Source organism: Rhopilema esculentum, chromosome 5, assembly GCF_057945365.1.
Source record: "Rhopilema esculentum isolate cy_ngs chromosome 5, ASM5794536v1, whole genome shotgun sequence".
Taxonomy (NCBI): Eukaryota; Metazoa; Cnidaria; class Scyphozoa; order Rhizostomeae; family Rhizostomatidae; genus Rhopilema; species Rhopilema esculentum.
In genome coordinates this window covers 2,700,393-2,722,037 of record NC_142819.1, presented here as the reverse complement: position 1 = coordinate 2,722,037, position 21,645 = coordinate 2,700,393, and the positions used below count along the sequence as shown (strand labels likewise).

The 21,645-nt window shown below is 35.5% G+C and overlaps 2 protein-coding genes across 3 annotated transcripts; both read right to left on the bottom strand.

The window, feature by feature from the left end:
• Positions 1-1,058: 1,058 nt before the first annotated feature.
• On the bottom strand, positions 1,059-16,010 carry LOC135689660 (2-aminomuconic semialdehyde dehydrogenase). The gene is made up of 12 exons (XM_065206969.2): positions 15,128-16,010; positions 13,894-14,094; positions 12,846-13,057; positions 11,440-11,606; positions 11,026-11,096; positions 9,714-9,818; positions 5,862-5,937; positions 5,334-5,432; positions 4,716-4,788; positions 3,775-3,815; positions 3,158-3,253; positions 1,059-2,270 (listed from the first exon to the last, which is right to left on the bottom strand). The coding sequence occupies exons 1-12, from the start codon at positions 15,316-15,318 to the stop codon at positions 2,112-2,114; spliced, it is 1,491 nt and encodes a 496-aa protein (XP_065063041.2). The 5' UTR covers positions 15,319-16,010; the 3' UTR covers positions 1,059-2,111.
• Positions 16,011-16,161: 151 nt separating this feature from the next.
• LOC135689666 (large ribosomal subunit protein P1) lies at positions 16,162-18,852 on the bottom strand. 2 transcript variants are annotated; one of them, XM_065206978.2, is made up of 3 exons: positions 18,638-18,851; positions 16,746-16,992; positions 16,162-16,258 (listed from the first exon to the last, which is right to left on the bottom strand). In XM_065206978.2, exons 1-3 carry the CDS (start codon positions 18,707-18,709, stop codon positions 16,245-16,247), a joined length of 333 nt encoding a protein of 110 aa, XP_065063050.1. In that variant the 5' UTR covers positions 18,710-18,851; the 3' UTR covers positions 16,162-16,244. The 2 variants fall into 2 exon arrangements, with proteins under 2 accessions (XP_065063050.1, XP_088964628.1); XM_089108502.1 differs by having other exon boundaries at positions 16,162-16,992; positions 18,638-18,852.
• Between the last annotated feature and the right edge of the window lie 2,793 nt (positions 18,853-21,645).

The following is a 21,645-nucleotide window of genomic DNA, read 5'->3' as shown; positions in this document are numbered from 1 at the left end:
CAATTTTACCTGAAAGGAACGCCCATAACTAACTGTTGGCTATGTAAAGGCAGTTTTAAAATCAAATGATGACATCAAAAAATGTATTTTACCAAAGTGTTACCTCTCCTCCAACATTTTCTCATCGGATTTAGACGAAATACAATATTGATACTGCCGAGAACTGGGAGGGATGTGTCAAATCCATCCTTGAGCCTTATCCAGTGAATCATATCCAGTGTTCCGTATTATATAGATAAGTATTCGCATTTCTTTGATTTACGATTGTACGAACTGCCTCAAAACTGGGATTTGGTGATTTTTTGTTATCCATTTCTCCAGCAGAATACCCCGCGAGCCAAACACTTAGTGCTGACCGTTTTTGTGCAACTTCAACCGAAGAGTCTCCCTTCACTCTCATATTCTCATAGTAGCTTGTATTACGTACCGGACATCTTTTTCATGCATAGCTAATAGAATAGACATCTATGTTACTGTAGTGAACGCAGGGAAAATTTTCCACACATCCGTAAGGCAGCTTCAAGCGGCAACCGCGTCATAATAATATTTCTTCTAAAGCCTTAACCATACTTGCAAATATCTGCGTAGCAAATGTCTTGCAAATAACGGACGCAAAATCTAAATTAATAAAACATTTCAAACAAGTAAAATGTTATCTCGAAAACTCCAGAACTTAAAGGGACCCTTTTTATTCCTGGTGCCAGTTCCAGTATTTCAAATGCTTTTACTTTGTTATACTAATCTGTATATTTATATATCTGTATTTTCAAATTTTAGCGTTTATCATTTTCTTTGTACAGGGCAGCTTGGAAAGCAATATATGTATGTATTTGATAGCTTTACCCTGTGTAAATAATTAAAAATGAAAATGAAATGAAGCGGCTGCACAACGTTTAATGGGGGTTATTATGGATCTCGCCCCGAGTGGAGTCTGAAATGTGATAATTTGTGCTTGGTTAAGAGGGTACAACCCTCCAAGCCCCTAAGAACCCTACGCCTATGCTTGGAAAGCTCAATATCCCAAAATAATCGGAAGAGAACAGCTATGAAAGACAACATTTAACTGCCTAACCGCATTATACACAAAAATACTCATTCATTGCATAAATACTACACTGAAAATATTGCAAACAACACAGAGCATTGTAAATAAAACTGGGTATTAAACTTTGCCTAAAATCTAGGAATTTAGGGAACACGAATTTAAGCAGACAAAAATCCACGACGCTTATGTAAAATATCTAAATACAATTAAACATGCCCTAAAATAAACGACAAAAAAGACAAAAGTGCAATTATAAATTAACAAAAAACTAGTGGCCTGGGGCCTAAAAAATAGTTTGAAACACAGGCTAGGAACAAGAGCCAGATTCTAAAAAGATACATACGTAGTCAAGTAGTCGAATTATTCAGTGGAATTTTCATTCCTCACACCCAATCAAGAAATAATTGGTAGGAAGCATATTTTGAATCGTTTATGCTAACTTTATCCCAAAACAAGGTGTAAATTGACTTTCCTACCAAAGTATAAACTTTCCATGTCCGCTACCAAATGCGAACAATTCGCAATGTCACTCACAAATTTCTAATACCTCCCTATTTGTTCACCCATTGATTGGCATTCGCATAAATTGACATCAACGCAGTCGTAATTTTCTAGTTTTCCCCCAGAACAGGGTGCGCAAATTTACAGGTTTTCCTGAAATTGACCGAGAGATAAAAGACATGCCATCTGACTTGTAAGACTCTAGGAACAAACAAATTTGAAATTAAATTCTAAAAATAAAAAACAAAGTAGATATGAATCCCAGACTGCAAAGTTTGGGTATGCGCGGGGAACGAAAAATAACTTTTGGGCAATAACTTTTTGCTCAAATCCCGTCCGCGCATTTTTGCAAATTTAGATCAATCCGAGCAGTTGGAAAATGGACTTTCGTGTGAATTCCGCGCATAGCCTAATTTCGAGCCGTAAAAGTGCTATTTAAAAATGAAATCCCGCAGCTTTTAACCTGTCATTTTGCAAAATGATTTGTTCCCGCGCAAGCGTAAGCGACAGAAAATAATTCCCCGCGCACAAAAAATACTTTGCACTCTGGTATGAATCTTCGTGCTTAACTTCCTTCATCTATCTTGACGCAGATTGTTTTCACTTCGGTGTAAAATTCCAAGGAATCTTTGTATCCTTCTCTCCCTAGACCAGACTGCTTGTAGCCACCAAAAGGCATATTCAAGTCTCGAATCAGCCAGCAATTGCACCAAATTGTACCGGCCTAAAATTCAAAATAGCATTTTCAGAGACCGAAAGTGGATGAAGAATCTGAAACTGATCGGCACACGCATGAGCACCTGATGGACCTACGCAGCATTTGTAGGTACGTATGTATATTCAAGTAATTTGAGCATTTTGGGTATTCGTTCAAACCTTGTAGTAAAAACTAAATCGATCAAAGAAAACATTATCTTAAACTGTCTAAAAACAACGAGCTTTAAAGAAGCAAAAACATACATAAAGAAAGAGATGAAATATTTGAACTATCTTTTAGCAAATATAATTTTTAATGTATTATAAACGAGATCTCGAATGAAGGACGGGGAGCATTGATTGGACAATTTTAAATATATTAAAAGGAAATGATTGGCTAATGCAAAACAACTACTGTTTTAGTTTAGTACAAAGCATGGAATCGAGGATGAATTTTTAAGGCAGTAAAAATTCATAAAGAAGTAATGAAAAGTCATGAAACAATGGAAGTCCAAGCCAAACGTTTTTGTTGTATTAGCCAACTGCTAACAAGACATATGCCCTTTAAGAAACATTTTATTAGAATGCTATCAACAAAACCTTTCTGACTGGATTATATTAAAAATCCAAAAATACTTATATTATCAAACTGAATCTTGACTTCTATAATCCGGAAAGTATAAAAAATCATCACATCAGGAAGTATTTAGGGTTAACTAGAAGTTTCGAAGATCGTCTAGTGTAAAACTTTGGTCTGCTCACATGGAGTGACAACCCATTGTGAGCATGCTTTTTAACTGAAACTTTCATCTTTTCTAGCCACAGTATTGCTGTTGACGCGACACATCCTTAATCAACTAGGTGAAGTTTCTTCCTATAAGGTATTAAAAATCAAATTGCTGTTGTGGATATTACCTCGAGTTTTGGTGCCACGCGATGAATTCTTGATCCATTTTCACTCCAAACAGTTGCACACAATCCGTAATTCACCCCATTTGCCCGTCTAACGGCCTGTTGTGGATAACAGAAGACTGATTGTAATCATATCGAGAAAAAGTAAGTCAGAAGCATTTATTAAAGGCTAACAACCTGGACAGCGTGACTCCACTGATGTCAGTCAAATTAAACCTAAAGGAATTAAACAAATTTTCACATGCATTATTATCTTAAACGATCTTGGAAGACGTGTCAGTAACAAAGAGTGGTTCATGACCCCATTCATATATATAAACGTGAGTAAGAGTGATCTTTTTATCGGAATATAATCTTAACAGAACTGCGAGATTATGTTCAGTTTAGACCGAACAAATTCATTTGAACATAGAAAAATATAGTTTCTTTGTTTGTGCTAGCTAGAGACCATAAATCAAACTTTGAAATTGGAACAGATCGAAAACGATTACATAACATCAAACATTACAAAGAGTTGAAATAGAAAAAGTTCATTGTCTTATCTACTAGTTAAAGTGAGTTATATCTCACTGTAATTATTCTTCCAGCGAAGGTAGTTACTTTAAAATACCAAAACTTACCTCTTCTTCAGTATCAAAAGGCGCAATACAAACAAATGGGCCTAGAAATTTGAAATAAAATAAACGAAGATCATTCGAATTCATAATTACACAAAAATCAAAGAAATAGTATTTATTGCTTGTGGTAAGGACATGTGATATGTCATTGTTGAAGAAATTTAAACTTAGCAATATTCCTTGTTTAAAGCCTTAGTTTTATATATTATTGTAAATTAGATTAGGTTAGTAAATTTTTTTTTGTTATTAGGATTAGTGCTTATTTTAATCTTTTAAACAGGTCAGGTTGAAAAACATATATATGTATGAGCCTTTAACCTGTATAAATATCATAAGATGAAATGAAATGAATGAAATTTATTATGGTCCCATTGTCGCAAAAGAGAGGAATGCAGCGAATACATCGACGAGGAAAAATGCAATATAATTGATATGCTAAAAGAAAATAAGCTGGTTATGATGGCTTGTGATCAGATGCTTGTAACAAGGAAATACACCCCCTTGAAAATACTTCTGAAAAAATATAGATTTTTACACAAGAATGTGTTTTGAATTCATTCCCATATAGTAAAAAATGTAACCTTCAATTTCAATTTTTTGTCTACTTTCCAAAAGAATGCTTAATTTTCCAATTTGTTGTTATATTAACTTCCTTTTGTAAAATTAAATGCAAGAGAGTAGATATACGTGACCAGATACGTAAGGAGAACACCAAATAGGCCAAGGGACCGTCATTGAGGAGACAAATATTGAACCAAAAAGTATTGTGTAAATAAAGGGAAGGACCAATGGAATACTCGCGGCGAAAAGTCGATAAAAATAAATTTTATTTTTAGCCAATATGGGCGAAATATTAGCCAACTTTAATTTACTTATGTTCGTCGTTGCTTGTTCTCGGCGCATTGCGTTGTTCTGAATTTTCTGCTTATAGAGTATTAACTTACCAAACACTTCTTCCTGCATGCATTTCGTGTTGTCTGCAAGACCAACAACTACAGTGGGACGTACAAAATAGCCCTATGATGTAAAAAACTGCTGTTACTCTGCTAGATCATATAATCAACAGAAACATATAATCAACAGATCATATAATCAACAGATCATATAATTAACAGATCATATAATCAACAGAAACATGTAATCAACAGATCATATAATCAACAGATCATATAATTAACAGATCATATAATCAACAGAATCATATAATTAACAGATCATATAATCAACAGAAACATATAATCAACAGAACATATAATCAAGAGATCATATAATCTACTGAAACATGCGTATCTACGTTTGGAGACTCTGTCACAATGATTAATGTTAACATCACATGAATCTTCAACAGATGCAAAAGATTGGCTAAGAGAAAGCACGAATTGCTTTACAAAATTACAGATTTTGCTTCACATTAATAGGTAACTATGGTATTAAATAGGTATGTTATTTTTACACCTGGTTGAAAAAAAAAATAAGGTTTTAATTACACATGTTCGACGACGGCATAAAAAGCATTTATTACTGGCAGAAAGAGGAACCTCAGATAAACTTATTCATCTTACGTTTTTATTTCTCTCAGGTAGGTCTAGCGGCTCATCTTTGCCCTCTCCACAAAGAATTTTGCCTCCCTCCTCCTCTGCAAGACTTATGAAATATTTCACCTTTGATGAACGAAGGAAAAGAAACTACAAGTCAACAAGATCAACAAGAGGGAAACCATGACAAACTAAATAATGCCAAACAGTCGCAAACATTTTCTAGACAGACAGGCCTGCTCAAAGTTTCAAAACTCATCATGTTACATGCTATATTAAGAGCTTATCAAAAGTTTTCAAATACAAGGGACACGGTAAAAAAACAGCATATAGGTTCCTCAATTCTTAGGTTCTTCTTTGCGGATGTTTACAGTATCAAATGATTTTTCCTATTTTACCAGTAAAAAATAGCCCTTTTTTGAAACTTGATATATACTTTTTTTGTATGCATGACTGAACATTACACATTACACACAACAAACAATTTCATTCATCATAAGATAGAGAACCTCCCCTAAAAATGTGAAAAACCCAACTCAAACTTGACAAGAATACCTTTTCATAATGCTGCTTGCTTACTAGTGCTCCCATAAAACTGCTGTCATCCTCTGGGGGGCCAACTTTGATTTTTCTACAAAGATTAAAGATTATATGAATGAAATATCAAACACTGATAATGTGCAAAACTTCAGATATCTAAAATTTGCATTTTATGTTTGAATTTTAGTTTTATTCTCAAAGTCTAGATTAGTTTTGGTTCCCTTTAAATTAGCAAATCAGTTTGGATAAGATAATCAGTGGCGTAGATAGAGGGGGGTCAGGTGGGCCAAAAACCCCCCTGTTTTGGCCCACCTGACCCCCCGCAAAAAAGCTATTTTGTCAGAAAAATTCCTACTTTGTCAGAAATATAACATGGTTTTCTACTTTTATCCAAGTGTTAAATTTTGAGAGGACAGTCTTTTAAATTCATTGTAACGATTTCTTTAGCTGTTCTGAATCAAATGAGCAACTAAAAATTCCTTTTGCGAGGAGAAGACATAAAATCTTCAATTGTTATGATTCATGACGAATAACTTTGAGTAAATAATTATACTTTAACTCCTGTTTTATTTCAGTTTTAATGTGGATATGTTATGTTTGAATCTGTGTCACAACATTTTTGAATCTGTGTCAAATGCTCACTAATATGGTAGGTACACGGCAAGCCACAAAAATGACGTTTTTTGATACGAAAAAATATTTTGCATTCTGGTACTAGATCTGTGCGTTTCCTTGGTGCTAAAGGTATAAAAAGATCATTGTCTGTTGTCAGTTTTTGTCAAAATCTTAAAAAAAATCAATTTCCGATCATTTTGCGATAAAATGCCATCTATCCCTTGGAAAACCACCTAAGGAAATGAAAAAAGTAACTTTCAGAAAGCTTACACCGATTGATTTTGAGAAGTTTAATTCTGATCTTGGAGACAAATTTGAATCATTGCAGCAGTTAACTGACATGATGCCCTCGTTACGGCATATGATAGTACTTTATGTAAGATCCTTGATAAACATGCACCTGAGCAGGAAAAAATCATTACCATACGAAATAAGCGCCGGGGCTTCACTGATGACCTGCGGGAGGAAAAAAAGAAAAGGAGACGACTTGAAAGATGGCTGAACAAAGTCAGCTGTTGATAGAGACAATTTGTTGAACAAAAGCTTAGGTTAAGAAACTTGCTAGAAGAGTCAGACACAGCGTTTTATTCTAACTTAGTGATGGAAAATTCACAAGTACAAAAGGATTGTTCAAGGTTCTGAACAATATGCTGAATAAAAAGACAGAGTGTCCCCTTCCTAAACATGACTCTACTCTGCAGCTTGCAAATGTATTTGTAGATTTCTTTGTGGGGAAAATTGAGAAGATTCAAAATCATTTTGACCTGGCCATGAATAGGGATGAAAATAGTAATGTTGTACCAGAAGAACCCAAATATAAGACCCAAATGACTACATTTTGTCACCAAACTGAAGATAATGTTGAGAAACTTATAAAAAAGTCACCAATAACAACATGTGATCTAGACCCAGTGCAAACATGGGGTTTCGAGGCGTTGTGGGGAACCTTTTGTAAAAATCATGACTCTGATTAATTAACACGACATTTCAGACTTCAGTTATGCCAGAACGTTTCAAGTTTGCTATATTAAACCCACATTTGAAAAAGCCAGGACAGGAAGTTAAAAATGCCAACTTCAGACCAGTTTTCAATTTGCTTTGCGCCTCAAAGCTTTTCGAAAGGGCAGTTGCAAATCAACTTGTTCAGCATATGGTGGAAAACGATCTTTTTGAGCCATTGCAATCGGCAAATAAAGAGGGACATAGTACAGAAACAGCATTACTGAGAGTTCAAAATGACTTACTGATGGCAATGGATAAACAAAAAGTCTCTATTCTTGTTTTGTTAGATCTTTTAGCGGCGTTTGATACAGTAAACCATTCTGTATTACGTGATTCAAGAGGCAGCTTTGAAATGGTTTGTTTCATATCTAGAACATCGTTTTCAAATGGTTAAAGTTAAAGACGAAAAATCAAAGGAGGTGCCTCTATCTTGTGGTGTTCCACAAGGATCGGTGCTGGGCCCATTACTTTTTCTCGTATACACGCTGCCGTTAGGAGACATTGTTCGGAAAAGAGACATGAAGTTCCATCTCTATGCAGATGACATGCAACTCTATATGTCATTTTCACCAACTCCAGAATGTGCAGCTTTCTCAATACAGCAAATCGAAGGGTGTATTCAAGAAATTCAGTCCTGGATGCTAACAAACAGGCTAAAGCAGAGACAAGACTGAATTATTGGTGATCGGAACGCGAAAATAATGTGCAAAACTGTCAAACCTGTGTGTCAATATTGGAAATACTACAATTAAACCAAGTGAAAAAGCTCGAAATCTTGGTGTAGTCTTTGATGCTAATTTGTCACTTAAGTCACATGTAAACTATGTGCAGCTCAGTTAGGTACTACTTGCATAAAATCCGCCTAGCTCGGAAGTATCTCACTAAAGAAGCTGCTGAAAAAGCCATCCATGCTTTTGTCACATCTCGGCTAGATTGCAACAATTCTCTATTATATGGTTTGCCGATCTGCGAGTTAAAAAAGTTGCAAAAAGTTCAGAATACTGCCGCCAGGATTTTGACCGGTGCGAAGAGGGACAGTCACATAACCCCAGTGTTAAAACAGCTTCATTGGTTGCCAATATCATGCAGGATAAAATATAAAATCTTAACGTTGACTTACAAATGCATCAATAACCTTGCACCAGTATACCTTACTGAGTTGGTCACATTACAAACAGCAGCGCGACGGACAAGATCTGCTGATGATGAACTGACTCACGAGACACCAAGGACAAAACTAGTGCCCGCTGGAGATTGTGCATTTACAGGTGCCTCTCCTTTACTTTGGATAAAAGACTGCCATACACGTTGCGAGCAAAGGATTATTTTGTCGCTTTTAAAAGCAGACTGAAAACGCATCTTTTTCAAGAATATTTTAATTAGATTTTATTTATTTTACGAAAATTTTACGAACTGTAGTACTGTATATTATATCATTAATTTTATGAACATTATGTAATGCGCCTTTGAGCCGCGTGGATAAATGGCGCAGTATAAATGCCTTTATTATTATTATTATTATTATTATTATTATTAACCTTTTTATTCAACAAGAACTATCAAATTTGATTCTGAAGTGAAATTTATTGTCCTATCATTCTTGTAAATGATCAATTACATTTAAAACCATCTTAGAAAAGGGGGTGCTATCTCTTCGATTATTTCATCTACTGAGAAAGCTCCTCCTAAAGAAACTCCTCTGCAAACAACATCTTACGTAATTGTTATTTATTGCCTGTTATTATAAGTATGTTACGTAATGTGCGAACATTGTATGTAATTAATTGTAATATAGTTGTAGTAAGATGCTGTATGTATAGGAATTTTAAACATATAAAACTGAACTAAATTGAACTGAACTGAACTGAATTGTTCAAGTGTATAAAAAATTAAAAATGTTTGTTAGATTTTTGTAGGAAAATCTCAGTTTTTTGCCCCTCCTATGAAATTTCCTATCTACGCCACTGAAGATAATGCATAGGTTTCTAAAATAATAGTGGTGCTAATAGAATGCAATGCATTGAATAATATATTTACTTCAGCTTCTTCATAAACTATGTAAAAAAGGTTATGGTTAGCTTCCCCTTTCATACCATTTAGATTAACCAATAACACACAAAAATTCTAAATGTTTTGGTGCGAAAGTATGCATATTCAAAACGTATTCATCCAGACATACCTCACACGATGAGCTGTTAAATAACAAAGTATGAAAATGGCAACATTAATGATATTGTCAGAGATTCGTACCTTGTTTGTTCAACGAAACGATTTGTGAATTCGTCATAAATTTTATTCTGCACAAAGATACGGCTGGTACAAAGGCAGATTTCTCCTTGATTTGAAAAGGCAGACCTGAAATTATACAGAAAATTCAAAAAAAGGTTTGAATCTAAATGGAAAGCTATTAAAAAACAATTTAATCTATAAAATGATTATGTGTGAAAAGTATGAGCAACAGCTTTTTGAAACTGTACATTGGCCAGGGTACATGCAGATTCGTAAGCAATAAGGGATAGCTTGAATTTATACCAAGTTAAACAAAAATTATCGCATAAATTTGCAGAAAGAAATATTTTTGATTCTTGAAATCGTTTACCATGTTGATGATGTTTCCAAATGTATTTTAGCTATTGCAATTCCATTGTTTAAGCACATGTGTCATTTCCAAGGAATCAATCTTACAAAAAAACCTTAAGCAAAGGTAATGAACTTTCAGAATAAGACAATCAAAGTTCATAAGATCAACAATGCATTGCTTCTGTCTCTTCTATTGTTGTCTTCGTGACAGTGGCTGAATGAGTCAAATTTAATTTTGCTGGGCTAGACATATTATAAAGCTCTGTAATTACAACTTATGTTTGCTTGAACTCCTTTCCTTTTTTGGAATATATTCTAGTTTATTTTGAGTTAGTTATTGACCATAAGGAGAGTCAGTGTGAGCATTTCAGGTATAAAGCCAGTGAGCATTCATGCTATCGAGGAAACATTGTCTGTAGCAGTAGCGGCTCTTAACATGCTGCAGTATTGAGTAGTACAGAAGTTGGGTAAGAAAATATTGTTAACTGTCCTTTATTCTTGTTTGAAAAGGATCATCTCTACTGCATGAAAGTGAAACATTGGTTTTGAACGGTATTGTATCTGAAATGCTGAATAAAACAGAGGTCAGAATGCGCAGATGGAGACAGGGCATTACTGATAGTGAAATAGCTGCAGATGATACTGGGACATTCAAATTGGTTGAGTGATGTGGAAAGAAAGAGAAAAATCATGGCTAAAAGTTCAAGTCTAAGAAAAGGATGGAAAAGCCCTCAAGCTGAACCATAGAAGAGATGAACCATCAAGGAAGAGACAGATGTGAAAAGCAAACAGAGGAAGGAGGACTACTTATGAAAGTAGCTATTGCATGTATCGTATAAATGCTTGTATGACAAGAAACATTGGGGTATTAGTGCAGTAAAAAGATGTGGCCTTTCAAAATAATAAAAAATGATTCCTCAAGCTTAAATGACAATATTTGATAAATTAATCAATGACAATCAATAAAATATAAGCAACTTGCCTTATGCATGTTGAGACGGCTTTCTCAATATTAGCATCATCAAACACAATTGCTGCATTTTTGCCTCCAAGCTACAAATAATTTAAAAGCATTTAGTGATTTCTAAACCAGCTATTGGCTCAAATAAAAAAAGAGTCAAACAGCTAGCAAAGATGATTAGAAACAGAATATGAAGTAGAATTTGAAATATAAGCAACAAACATTTTTGACAAAAAGTGATTTATTTATGTTGTGGTAATGAATGCTTCAAAATATATTAACAGTTACAGGAACTTCTTTTGGCACCAGCTCAGAAAGGGACCAGCAGTATTAACATACTTTGATCATTATAAATACTGAATTGAACTAGGATTACAAAAACGTAATCAAAGAATGCACCAAAACCACAGAAAATTGCAGAAAATAAAAAAGTACCTCAAGAGATAATTTTTTGCATAGTGGTGCTGCTTTTTCTTGTATATAGTGTCCAACCAGTGTTGATCCCGTAAAAGAAATGGCTCTCACTGCAGGGTTCAACACCAGTTCAGCTCCAGTGTCCTTTCCATTACCAAACACCATGTTCACAACACCAGGTGGAAGACCTACCAAAAATGAAAGGCGCTGCTTGTAAAAAGTTTAGAAAATATTCTGTCTGCTTTGGCAGCCAATTTTTTAGTCATTTACAATTGAATTTTTCCACATGAAATTTTCCAATGATGTAATAGTGATCAAGAGCCCAAAGGTGGAGTTAGCAGCTGTGATGACTTGTGGCTTTTACTGTTTACACAATTAGTTTCTGTCATCAGTTAAATCTTTAGGACGATGTTGGTTCAACATTTCTTCGGCACATGTTGCTTAAGTTCTGGGCAGGGAATTTACAAGAAAAGTTCACTTTTCCCCACCAGAGAGCTGATGCACCAGTCATACCTTAGATACCTAAGATATGAGAGGGGAAGAGAATATAACTGAATTAAGGGTCTAGCCTTTTCTAAACAAAAAATAACAAGAAGTTTGAAATGAATCCCGTGATGTGAACAGGGCCTAGCCTAATACAATAGAATGAACAAGGACAAGAAACACACCATGCCTGATATAAAAAGGGGAGGGAGGGACAGGAGAAGAGAACAGCATGGAAACAGCATACAAAATAAGCATGATAATTCCGACACAAAGCAATTAAATACACCCATCTGAGTCAAGGGACCCACACTTTTGTGCAGAAGCCCAAACTACAGAACTCCTTCTTCTCCCAATGGCATCAAAGAATCACACAAGGACTTAAATACCAAATTTAAGCATGACAATTGACACCCAAATGAGAATAGTACTGAATAAGCTACAATAAGAACCCCCTAGCAAAATCTAATTCTAGAACATCCCTCGTGAAATTAACTCTGATGAAATTTCTTTTGATCAGCATTGTGTTTTGAGCTTTTCCAGAAGGGCCCCTTAAACTGCAAACATGAATAGCTTGACAACAAACCATACACCAAATGGTTTTAAATGAGCTACAATTCCGACCAAAACTTGTAAGACTGCTTCCAAAATGCAATCCATTTCTTATTCAACATGACTTCCTCCCCCTATATCAAGGTTGGGAAAATTTTATGGGTTAAAATCAAATGCTAGGACATTTAGCTCTCATACGACTTCAACAATGATATTAGGAGAAGGGGAGGAATTGATGTGTCCCTATATTTCTTGGGAACAATTGATAGCATGCAAAATTTTTAATTCAGTGTCAAGAAATTTTGGCCACAATTGTAGAAACCATAGGATTGAAGGCTTTTTTCGCTCTTTAAATCTCACACTAAAACTTCAATTGGAAGTATTTATCAAACCTGCATCATTGAAAATTCCACAAAGCATCCAGGCAGTGACAGAAGTGAATTCACTTGGTTTGCAAACAATGCAATTTCCAGCTGCAATGGCAGGAGCAATCTTAAATGTCAACAAGTAGAGTGGAAGATTCCAAGGTGTTATCTGACCAACCACTCCCACAGGACTGCGCACAGTATAGTTCAAAGCCCCTAAATGACTCTGAGTTGAGGATCTATATAAAAAAAGTAACATTAATTCTTTTATATTTGACTTTATATTAAAAGAGCATGTGATGAGATTCAATTTTTTTAAACTGGCAAATAATTTCAAAACCCAGAAATAAGAAACAGAAGAATGAGAAAATTTAAGAATCAACTAATGATTGAACAAGTTTAGTTCTCTCATATCACATCAGATAACAATATGAACTTTACATTGATAGATAGATATTGGCCAGTATGTCTGATAGTGTTTTTTTGTATATAGACACAGCTGTTAACAACTATGGTGTAGAACAGGGTCTGGTCATCCAATTAGGTGCAAAATTCAGAGTAGCAACTGAGAAGTCCTTTGACACACTAAAGAAAAAGCAGTACACAAAGACCCCATGTACACTACAGAAAAACGAACAGAACTCTTTGGTTCTGTGCCTGAAAAGTGATGATAGGCCTTGCATTTACACTAAGCATCTTGGTTCCATTCTTCTTTGGCTTTGCTAAAATGCGAAACTCTTTGGTTCCGTTCACAAATCGTGCTTGTTTTCTCTAGTGTAAACAGTGGTTACAATTGAAAACGGGGCTTAATCTAGGGTTGGGGTGAAGCTTTCTGAAAATGTCGGGTGTCATTCCCGTGCCACTGCGCATCCTTCACAAAGAAGTTCTGTTCTTTTTACTTAAGTGTAATTGGGGTCAAATTTGGATTTGTTCCTTTTTGCTTCAGTGTAAACACGATGAAAAAAGTGCTATCATGCCCACAGAAGAAAGTAACCAAGAGTTCTTCTTTCTGTAGTGTAAACGGGGTCAAAATAATCAGACAATTGTCATAGTGATGGAGCTATAAGAGACTTACTCATTGCCAAAATGGAGAACAGCAGAAGAGAAAAATCTGAAGTTGTGAACAGCTCTAGGAATGTCAACTGTCTTTGCTAACCACACAGGCTTGCCTTGATCACGTGATTCTGCTTTTGCAAATTCTTCAAGCCTTGCCTCCAGTAAATCAGCAATTTTCATCATGATAAATGACCTTTTAGCTCTTGAGCACTTTGCCCACCTGGTGAAAATTAATTTATAAATAATGTTTATGGATATATTTTGAAAGTTTTTCACAGGATGCTTCAATAATCATGGTACCCTTACTAGATTTGACTATCAAGTATAACTAATGGTTCATCATTTGGATAGCGCAATTTCAGGGTGGCGTCCATGCAAATAAACAATATGCCAATAGAAATACAATGGGAAATTGCTTCCCCACACTGAATGTCTCAGGCATGAGTGACATGGATTCCAAACTGGCAATAAGCACCCTTAAGCCAAGATCACTTGGGTCCATGCCACTTTAAAAAACATTGACAACACTTATTCCAATCAAAGAATAGAAAAAATAGTATAAACTTTAAAAAATGATATTTGGAATGAAATAAATATATATTTTTGCCAGCAGAGGGCTGCTAGAACTGAAACGGGATATGATAGGGTTTCTAATGCTAATTTTTAAATTGCCTTTAACTGCGAATTCTCTAAAAACTTGTCTTTGAATTTAGAAAGACATTTTAGTCTTCTCTATAAAAATCTGGTTTGTTTGCTAATGCAGCTAGACACCCAGACTGTATTCTTTGACATGTGCTGATAAGCAAAAAATAATTTTTACGAGTTTCAGACTTGTTTTCTCTAATTTTTGTCAGTTAGTTGTTGTTAATCTTAGTCTTTAGCATTTTTAAGAAACTGATGTGAATAGTTTATATTGCTTTTCAAAGAAATAGAAGTAGGAAATTTACAATAAAATTTTGGTAGGAAAATGCAAAGGGATTGTAGGACAATAACCACCAAACCAGATTTATGTTCAGTTCCTTTGTTAGAAATTGTTATGCTAGAGCAGTCATGATAAAAATAACACTTAATGGCGGGGAAAAGATTCATTAAAAACCATAAACAGTTCAACCATTTAACTTAATTAAAATTAATATACTTCAAACGAACTAAAGCTCAAAATGCGCTATCTTTCATCTTGATTCGCGCAGTAAACAACTCTATTCTGAATGAACTTTTCTGGCAAATTTTAATGTCGCAATAGGTGTACTAACCCATCTTTAGCATTCTCTGCAGCTTGGATAGCAAGCTCGACATCTTTTGGCCCACTTGCAGGAACTTTAGCATACACTTCCCCTGTTGAGGGCTCAAAGCTATCAATGAAATCATTGGCATCTACGAACTTTCCATTGATGAAGTTTTGAAGAACAACCATGTTTACACCACCGCGTGAAAGCGAACTCATGTGCAACTACAGCAACTCTAGACGAGGTGTGTCATAACACAACAATCTTGTTTTGCCGGTTCATCAATTAGTCCGAGAAGCAGGTACCATAAAAACTGCCATAGCTATCAAATATACGCTCCCAACTTTTTGAAATCAACTTTTCTATCCAATCACTCCTGTTGTACTTAAAATTGTTTCGCTCTTCTTGAATAAGCGAGACATGCAAAATGCGTGGACTTGCTGGCTGGTCCAGTAAATTACGTTGTTTGATGTCAATGATTATTTTAAAAATTTGCATAGGTAATTGGCTGTATGGTTAAACTTCAAATCTTTCTTTTTGTAGACAGCCTCGTATGTGCATGCCGATACCTATCAACAAACAATAAAGGAAATTTGGATACCAACATTTGAGTAACATTCCCCCTCATTGTTTTCATGGTCTTTTTTACAAACCAAAAGTGACCATTCTTTTAAAGTCACTGTAAAAATATTTTTTGAAGAACTCTGTCATACACCAAGAAGCTAGCATCAAGGATATGAATTTTCACCTACATATGATATTGACCACCTTACTGTTCTTCATACATCATTATTAACATTGTTGTAGCATCAATCACTCCCCTGAATTTTCAAAAAAAGATGGTACTTGGAATTCTCTGCAGGGTCACTTCCTTTTCTCTTCTTCTGAACTTCATAAAACATAACAAAAGATAAGCAAATGCAAAAGAGTGAGTGGAATTTTAAGGCCGTCTGAGTGAAACTATTCATCTCATCATACCAGGACCACACAAAGCCAGTCCTGTCATTGAAATTCACATACTGTAATTGGCTGGTGGTAAAGAAACAAAGATAAAGAGACAATTGTGTTGCAGTTATATTTTCATCCACATATAAATCAGTATACATGAACCATGACAATGACATCATTTGACACCAGAGTTCATCTAGTCAAATAGACCTGAAAAAAAAGTTACGATAAACATAAATTGAAAAACTTTTATACTAGGAAAGTATGGAAGATAATAAGGGTAAAGGCAAAAAGGTATCTACTGACTACTCTTCTATGCAATTCTTATATTCAGTGACATAGAAATCTAATATAATAACACCAGCAAAGAGTAGTTTAACAAATGCCTGATGATCAAAGCATGAAAGTCAGAGTTGAAGCTCAGAAACATCCTGTTTTACATTGTGGTTTGTGAAGAAAAAGAGTCACCTAAATTGTGAATAGTGAATATATGTGCAGAAAAAAGGTCACCTAAAAAGTAAATGTGGTTAATGGCAAGGCTCATTATTTACCATATTCTCAACAAAATAAACTTGAAAAATGTAATGATGTTGGTTCATGTAAATGTGCCAAGCAGCCCTTTACATTTCCAGCCACAAAGATCTTTTGGAAAATTCTACAAGCAATAAAGAAGAAACACAAATTTAATTTAACATACCGAAGCCCATGTCATCATCAGATTCTTCTTCTGATTCTTCTTTCTTTTCTTCCTTCTTCTCCTCTTTGGAATCTGCTGCGGCTCCTCCTGCTGCTGCAGCAGGGGCTCCTCCAGCAGCTGGGGCACTGCCAACATTGCAGATCAAGTCACCAATGTTTCTTCCCTCTAAAGCCTTGGCAAAAAGTCCTGGCCAGAAAGGCTCTACATTAACTTTTGCTGCCTTAATCAACTTCTGGATTTTTTCAGCCTGGCAATAGAAGAGGGAATAAAAAAATTACACTGACTAAATAACTTTAAATGGCTCATATATAATATCAATTTAACAGGTATATAATATTCATAAATATCAAGCCTGACCATTAGACTTTTAGCAGGGGAGTAGTAAAAAGCTCTCCTAGCAATTTCATGGTGATCTATTTGTAGATATATAAAAATAGAAACAAAGGTAAGCTTTTTAAAGGGCAACTTGCTTTTTTGAACAGTTTAGGAGAGCAATCAGCAACCCCCCAAGAACATTTAAGGGAAGCCTGACTCTCCTCAAATGGCCAGGTTTGCATATATACATTTGAAAATAACCAACAGTGTAACAAGGCTGCAGAACTATTTTGCCATCAACATTACGGTAAAAAGTATTTCTTGTGAAAAAATAAACATATTTTCTTAAGCATCTTGTTTTGATATTCTTCAGAGCTAATTAAATGCTAAGGTGAATAACAATGCAAATTATGGCAAACTGCAGTTCTAAATTGTCAGCAGGCAATGCTAACAATTAGTTTCTGCAAGGGGTAATTTCACATGAAATCATCACATTTGGATGCAATACTGAACCTTAACCCCTCAGGTTTTCTTGAAATTAGGCTCACTTGAGGGTATCAGCAAGGTATTATATAACTGTGCTTAAGAAATCTCTAAAGAGCTATATAGATACATATTGTTTCTTTAGAAATGATGTGTATGGTCTAAGAAATTTTGCAATGTACACTTTGGGTACAAAAGTATGGAAACAGTAGGCTTAAATGGTCACCCAGTGGCTGCAGGTTTAAGCTGACCAATTTCCAAAACAAAATTCAAGGCTAAAGAGGAATGGTAGGAAAATTCCCTTGCCATTTTAAGGAACGTTGGTTTAAAACAAAATTGAATGATTGTATATATATAATTGAAAAATAAATTGACTGACATTTTGAAGCATTATATACTTCAAAAAGATTCTGATGATGACAATAAAATGTAGCTTTTTGAAGAAGGATGAAAAGTACTTGAATAAAATTTAAATCAAACAACATCAGGGTTTTTTCTGATGATAAAAATATTACTGAGCAGTGTGTTTTGGCAGAAGTTTATACATTGGAACAAGGCAAGAAATCTTACATATATATATATATATGATATGACAATAAGGAATGTGTAATTTTGGATTAGATTTGCTCTTAGCTAAACAAGAAGAAATTCAAAAAAATCAATGAAACATTCTTCTTTTATTGTGCCTTTACAATTGGTGAGGACAATTACCTAAACCCAAGCTAGCCTGATATTTAGCTGTAGTGAAAGGGTCTTCACAGTAATATATTTACAATAAGCAGCTGAACATATACAGATTGGAGATTTGACTAAGTATATTCCAAAATTTTGGATGAATGTAGTGCTTAAAATTCTCCAGAGCAGTTTTCGCTCAAAGAATAGATATTGATAGACTTTCCCTATTGCACAACCTTTATGAAATTCGATGGGCCTAAACTTTTTATAACCTAAATAATGAAAAATCCCTAGTAGTTGCTTGCCTTTCAGAAAAATATTCAACGATTAGCATCATCGAGTTTAGGATTCAGAAAAACCACCTGTCTTGTTAATATCATTAGGGTATACATTATATTTATAAGAATATTCGTACAAACCGTAATAGGGACATCATCATCATGGAGGATCAAAGCACTGTATACACATGCAAGTTCTGATGTTTGGGCCATTGTTCCAATAATTTAAAGTTTTTCACTCTTATTGACGTTTATAAGGATGTGGGTTGCTCGAAGTCGCGATGGAATCGGATTCTAGCCTTAGCTCGAATGAGAACTCCACACCTCTATAACTTTGAAAATAGAAAGACCGAAGCAGTGTGTCAGGGCACATGGTCAGCGGTCAGTGTAGTTGTATGAAACAGAGGCTGGGATGAGAAATGATACCTGAAAAATCTCAATGACCTGGAAAAGGGGGATTTAATTTTCCAGCATCATGTCAGTTTTGTGTGAAAAGTTGTGCCTAGAGAATTTCTTATAGTTCAATAATTTTGCAAGTACGTAAATGTATGTAAATGCAAGCCCGTGGAGTGGGGGTGGCAAACTCCCCATGTCCAATGCAGGCGGTGTTTAAAATGAAGTTTTTGTAGGATTGGAGGGGGGGGGGGGGTGTGGAAGCAAATAAGCGAAAAATGTTGTAAAATATCTTCAGCATTTGTTGTGCTAGAAAACTATCAAGATCTTAATGTCCAACGCCAGACATGAGGGAGTGCATTCTTTCTCTGTCCGCCAAGGACTTCGCTGAGGGGAGTTAGGGGAGTCCTTATGTGTTGATGTGTAGTAGCTGCAACTTATAAGAATTAATGAAAACTTGCGAGTATCGGCTCGCTCTATCTATGCAGTCGCTACATCTATCTTTTCAAAGTCGCTTTCTGGCCACTTCATATCTTTTGCGCTCAAGAGAAAGATATTGCACACTGCTTTAAGAAAACAAGATAATCTCCTCAAACATTTTCTCCAGAACAGGAAACTTTTCGCTGCGAAGTTGAACAGAGGTATCAGGGTCTTGTACTTTGGAAACTTTGATAAACAAGGCGAAAGAGCTTCTATTAGTCTCCCTTAACAGATCTTGTTGACTGATCAATATCTTTACTGAACATCTACCTCCATGAGTTGCAACGATTCTTGATTGCTTGAAGCTTTGACCCTTAATGACTCACTGACGGAGAGTGTTCGGTACTGATAAAATCATCGTAAGTGCTTGGAAACAAAAGCCCTTCTTCACTGAATGTTGCTGACCTCAGTGTATTGAATTGTTTTTTCGGAAATTAGCAACCATTTTAGCACATTGAGCCCCAGTCAAGTTTGTACATCGTCCCTTAAGATAATCTCTTGTTGCTTTAACTACAAAGAGCACTGTGAAAAATTTGGACTGAAAGATTGAAGCTGCTTCATGGCTATGTTTCTTGGCTTTAGAATGTCTATCAACACGCAATTCACAAAAATGAACATCCAATTGTCCACATCCTCTTCTAGCTAATAAAACAATCCTTTTTCCAAGCTACGGTCTTTGCTTCTTAAACTTCTTTGATGATCTTGATTTTGTAGAATATTGCAAAGCAAACACTGAAAATCTGATTTTTAGTGTTTGCTTTGCAATATTCTATTATAATGTAGGCTAAATCGAGAAATACTTGTTTTCGAGCATACCAGAACATAACACTCTTACTTCGACAACTACTGACTAAGGCAGTGCGTGTTTATATACTACAGTATATTGTCCCAAAAACTGCTATTCGCATAAACCCAGACAACCGTGTTGCAGGAAACTGTTTTAGCAATTCTTCTGAGAAGCTCCCAAGTAGCGTCAAGTTTTTGCTGCAATCTTTCAACTTTTTGCTGAAAAATTTTCAGCGCCAGGCACAACTTTAAGACCTACGTGAGTAATAAGAGATCCCAACAAACAATGTTCCTTTCTCCAGTATTAGCTTGGCCCAAATGGTCATAGAAATCCAATGCAAAAGGCGAAAAACCTCATTAAAATAACTTTATGACAAAATTATTGGGGTGGCAAACAGCTGGTATTGCCACCCCATGCCACCCCTCGGCTATGGGCCTGCGTAAATGCAAAACCATTGATAGATTTGTAGAACGATTATCGCTGTCTTTCACGAGTTTTGATCAAGGCATCAGCAGTTTCAGTATTGTTGTATTGCAATTTATCAACTTACTCTGGCAGAGTTATTTGTAGCTTTTGCAGTTTAAAAATCCTAAAGCGCAAAAAACTTAACAACGTAAAAACCTAGTCTATCTACCCATAACGAGGTATTACCTAGTTGAACTTTTAAGCATTTGGTTTTCTCAACCTTGTGAGTCATCAGTACGTAGACACGATCTTTTGTCAAGAAAATTTCTAGGATATAACTATAAACCCACAATTAATTTCAATGGCGGCGCCAACTACTGCCGAGTGGGAGGGTAATGGGCGTGGCCAGTGAGACCACGCCCTAATCGCCTCGTTTCAGTGCTTTGTACCAGGTCAAATTTCCTTAGGAAATATGATCTACCCCTACCTAGTGCTTTCTAACCCGTTTTAAGAAGAAATATGTAGACCATGTTTCGAAAAAAGTGGGGGGGGGGGGGTAATTACCCCCATACCACCCCCTGGCGCCGCCACTGATTAATTTCCTGAGTGACAATGAGATTTAAAGAAATTGGATTTCCTTAAAGGCATTGTTTCTAGCACCTTGAGTCTCTATCATTAAGATCGTCGGTGTTGTTGGATGAGTATGATACGGTAGCATCATTAGGATACATAATGACTTGATTATTTTGGAGAGAAAGTGGCAAATTATTAATAGAGATCAAAACAGGAAAGGACCGAAACAAAGGCTTTGTGGTAATCTTGTTCTGAAGTTGATATCAGCTTGCTTTGAAGACCCACCATCATCTATGCAGAATTATGTTGCATTATTCAGATATGTTGTAAACAAGGCCTGTCGAAGACAGATAGTTGTAGAAATTCAGCATTTACGCTGTCAAACGATCGTTTTAAGGTCAGTAAATGCCATCGCTGTATGTCGATTTCTATTTGGTGCTGTTCGATTTTTAAGGACCGTGTTTATAGTTTTCAATGTGCTTCAAGATCGCTAATATTCTAAGCAACTTTT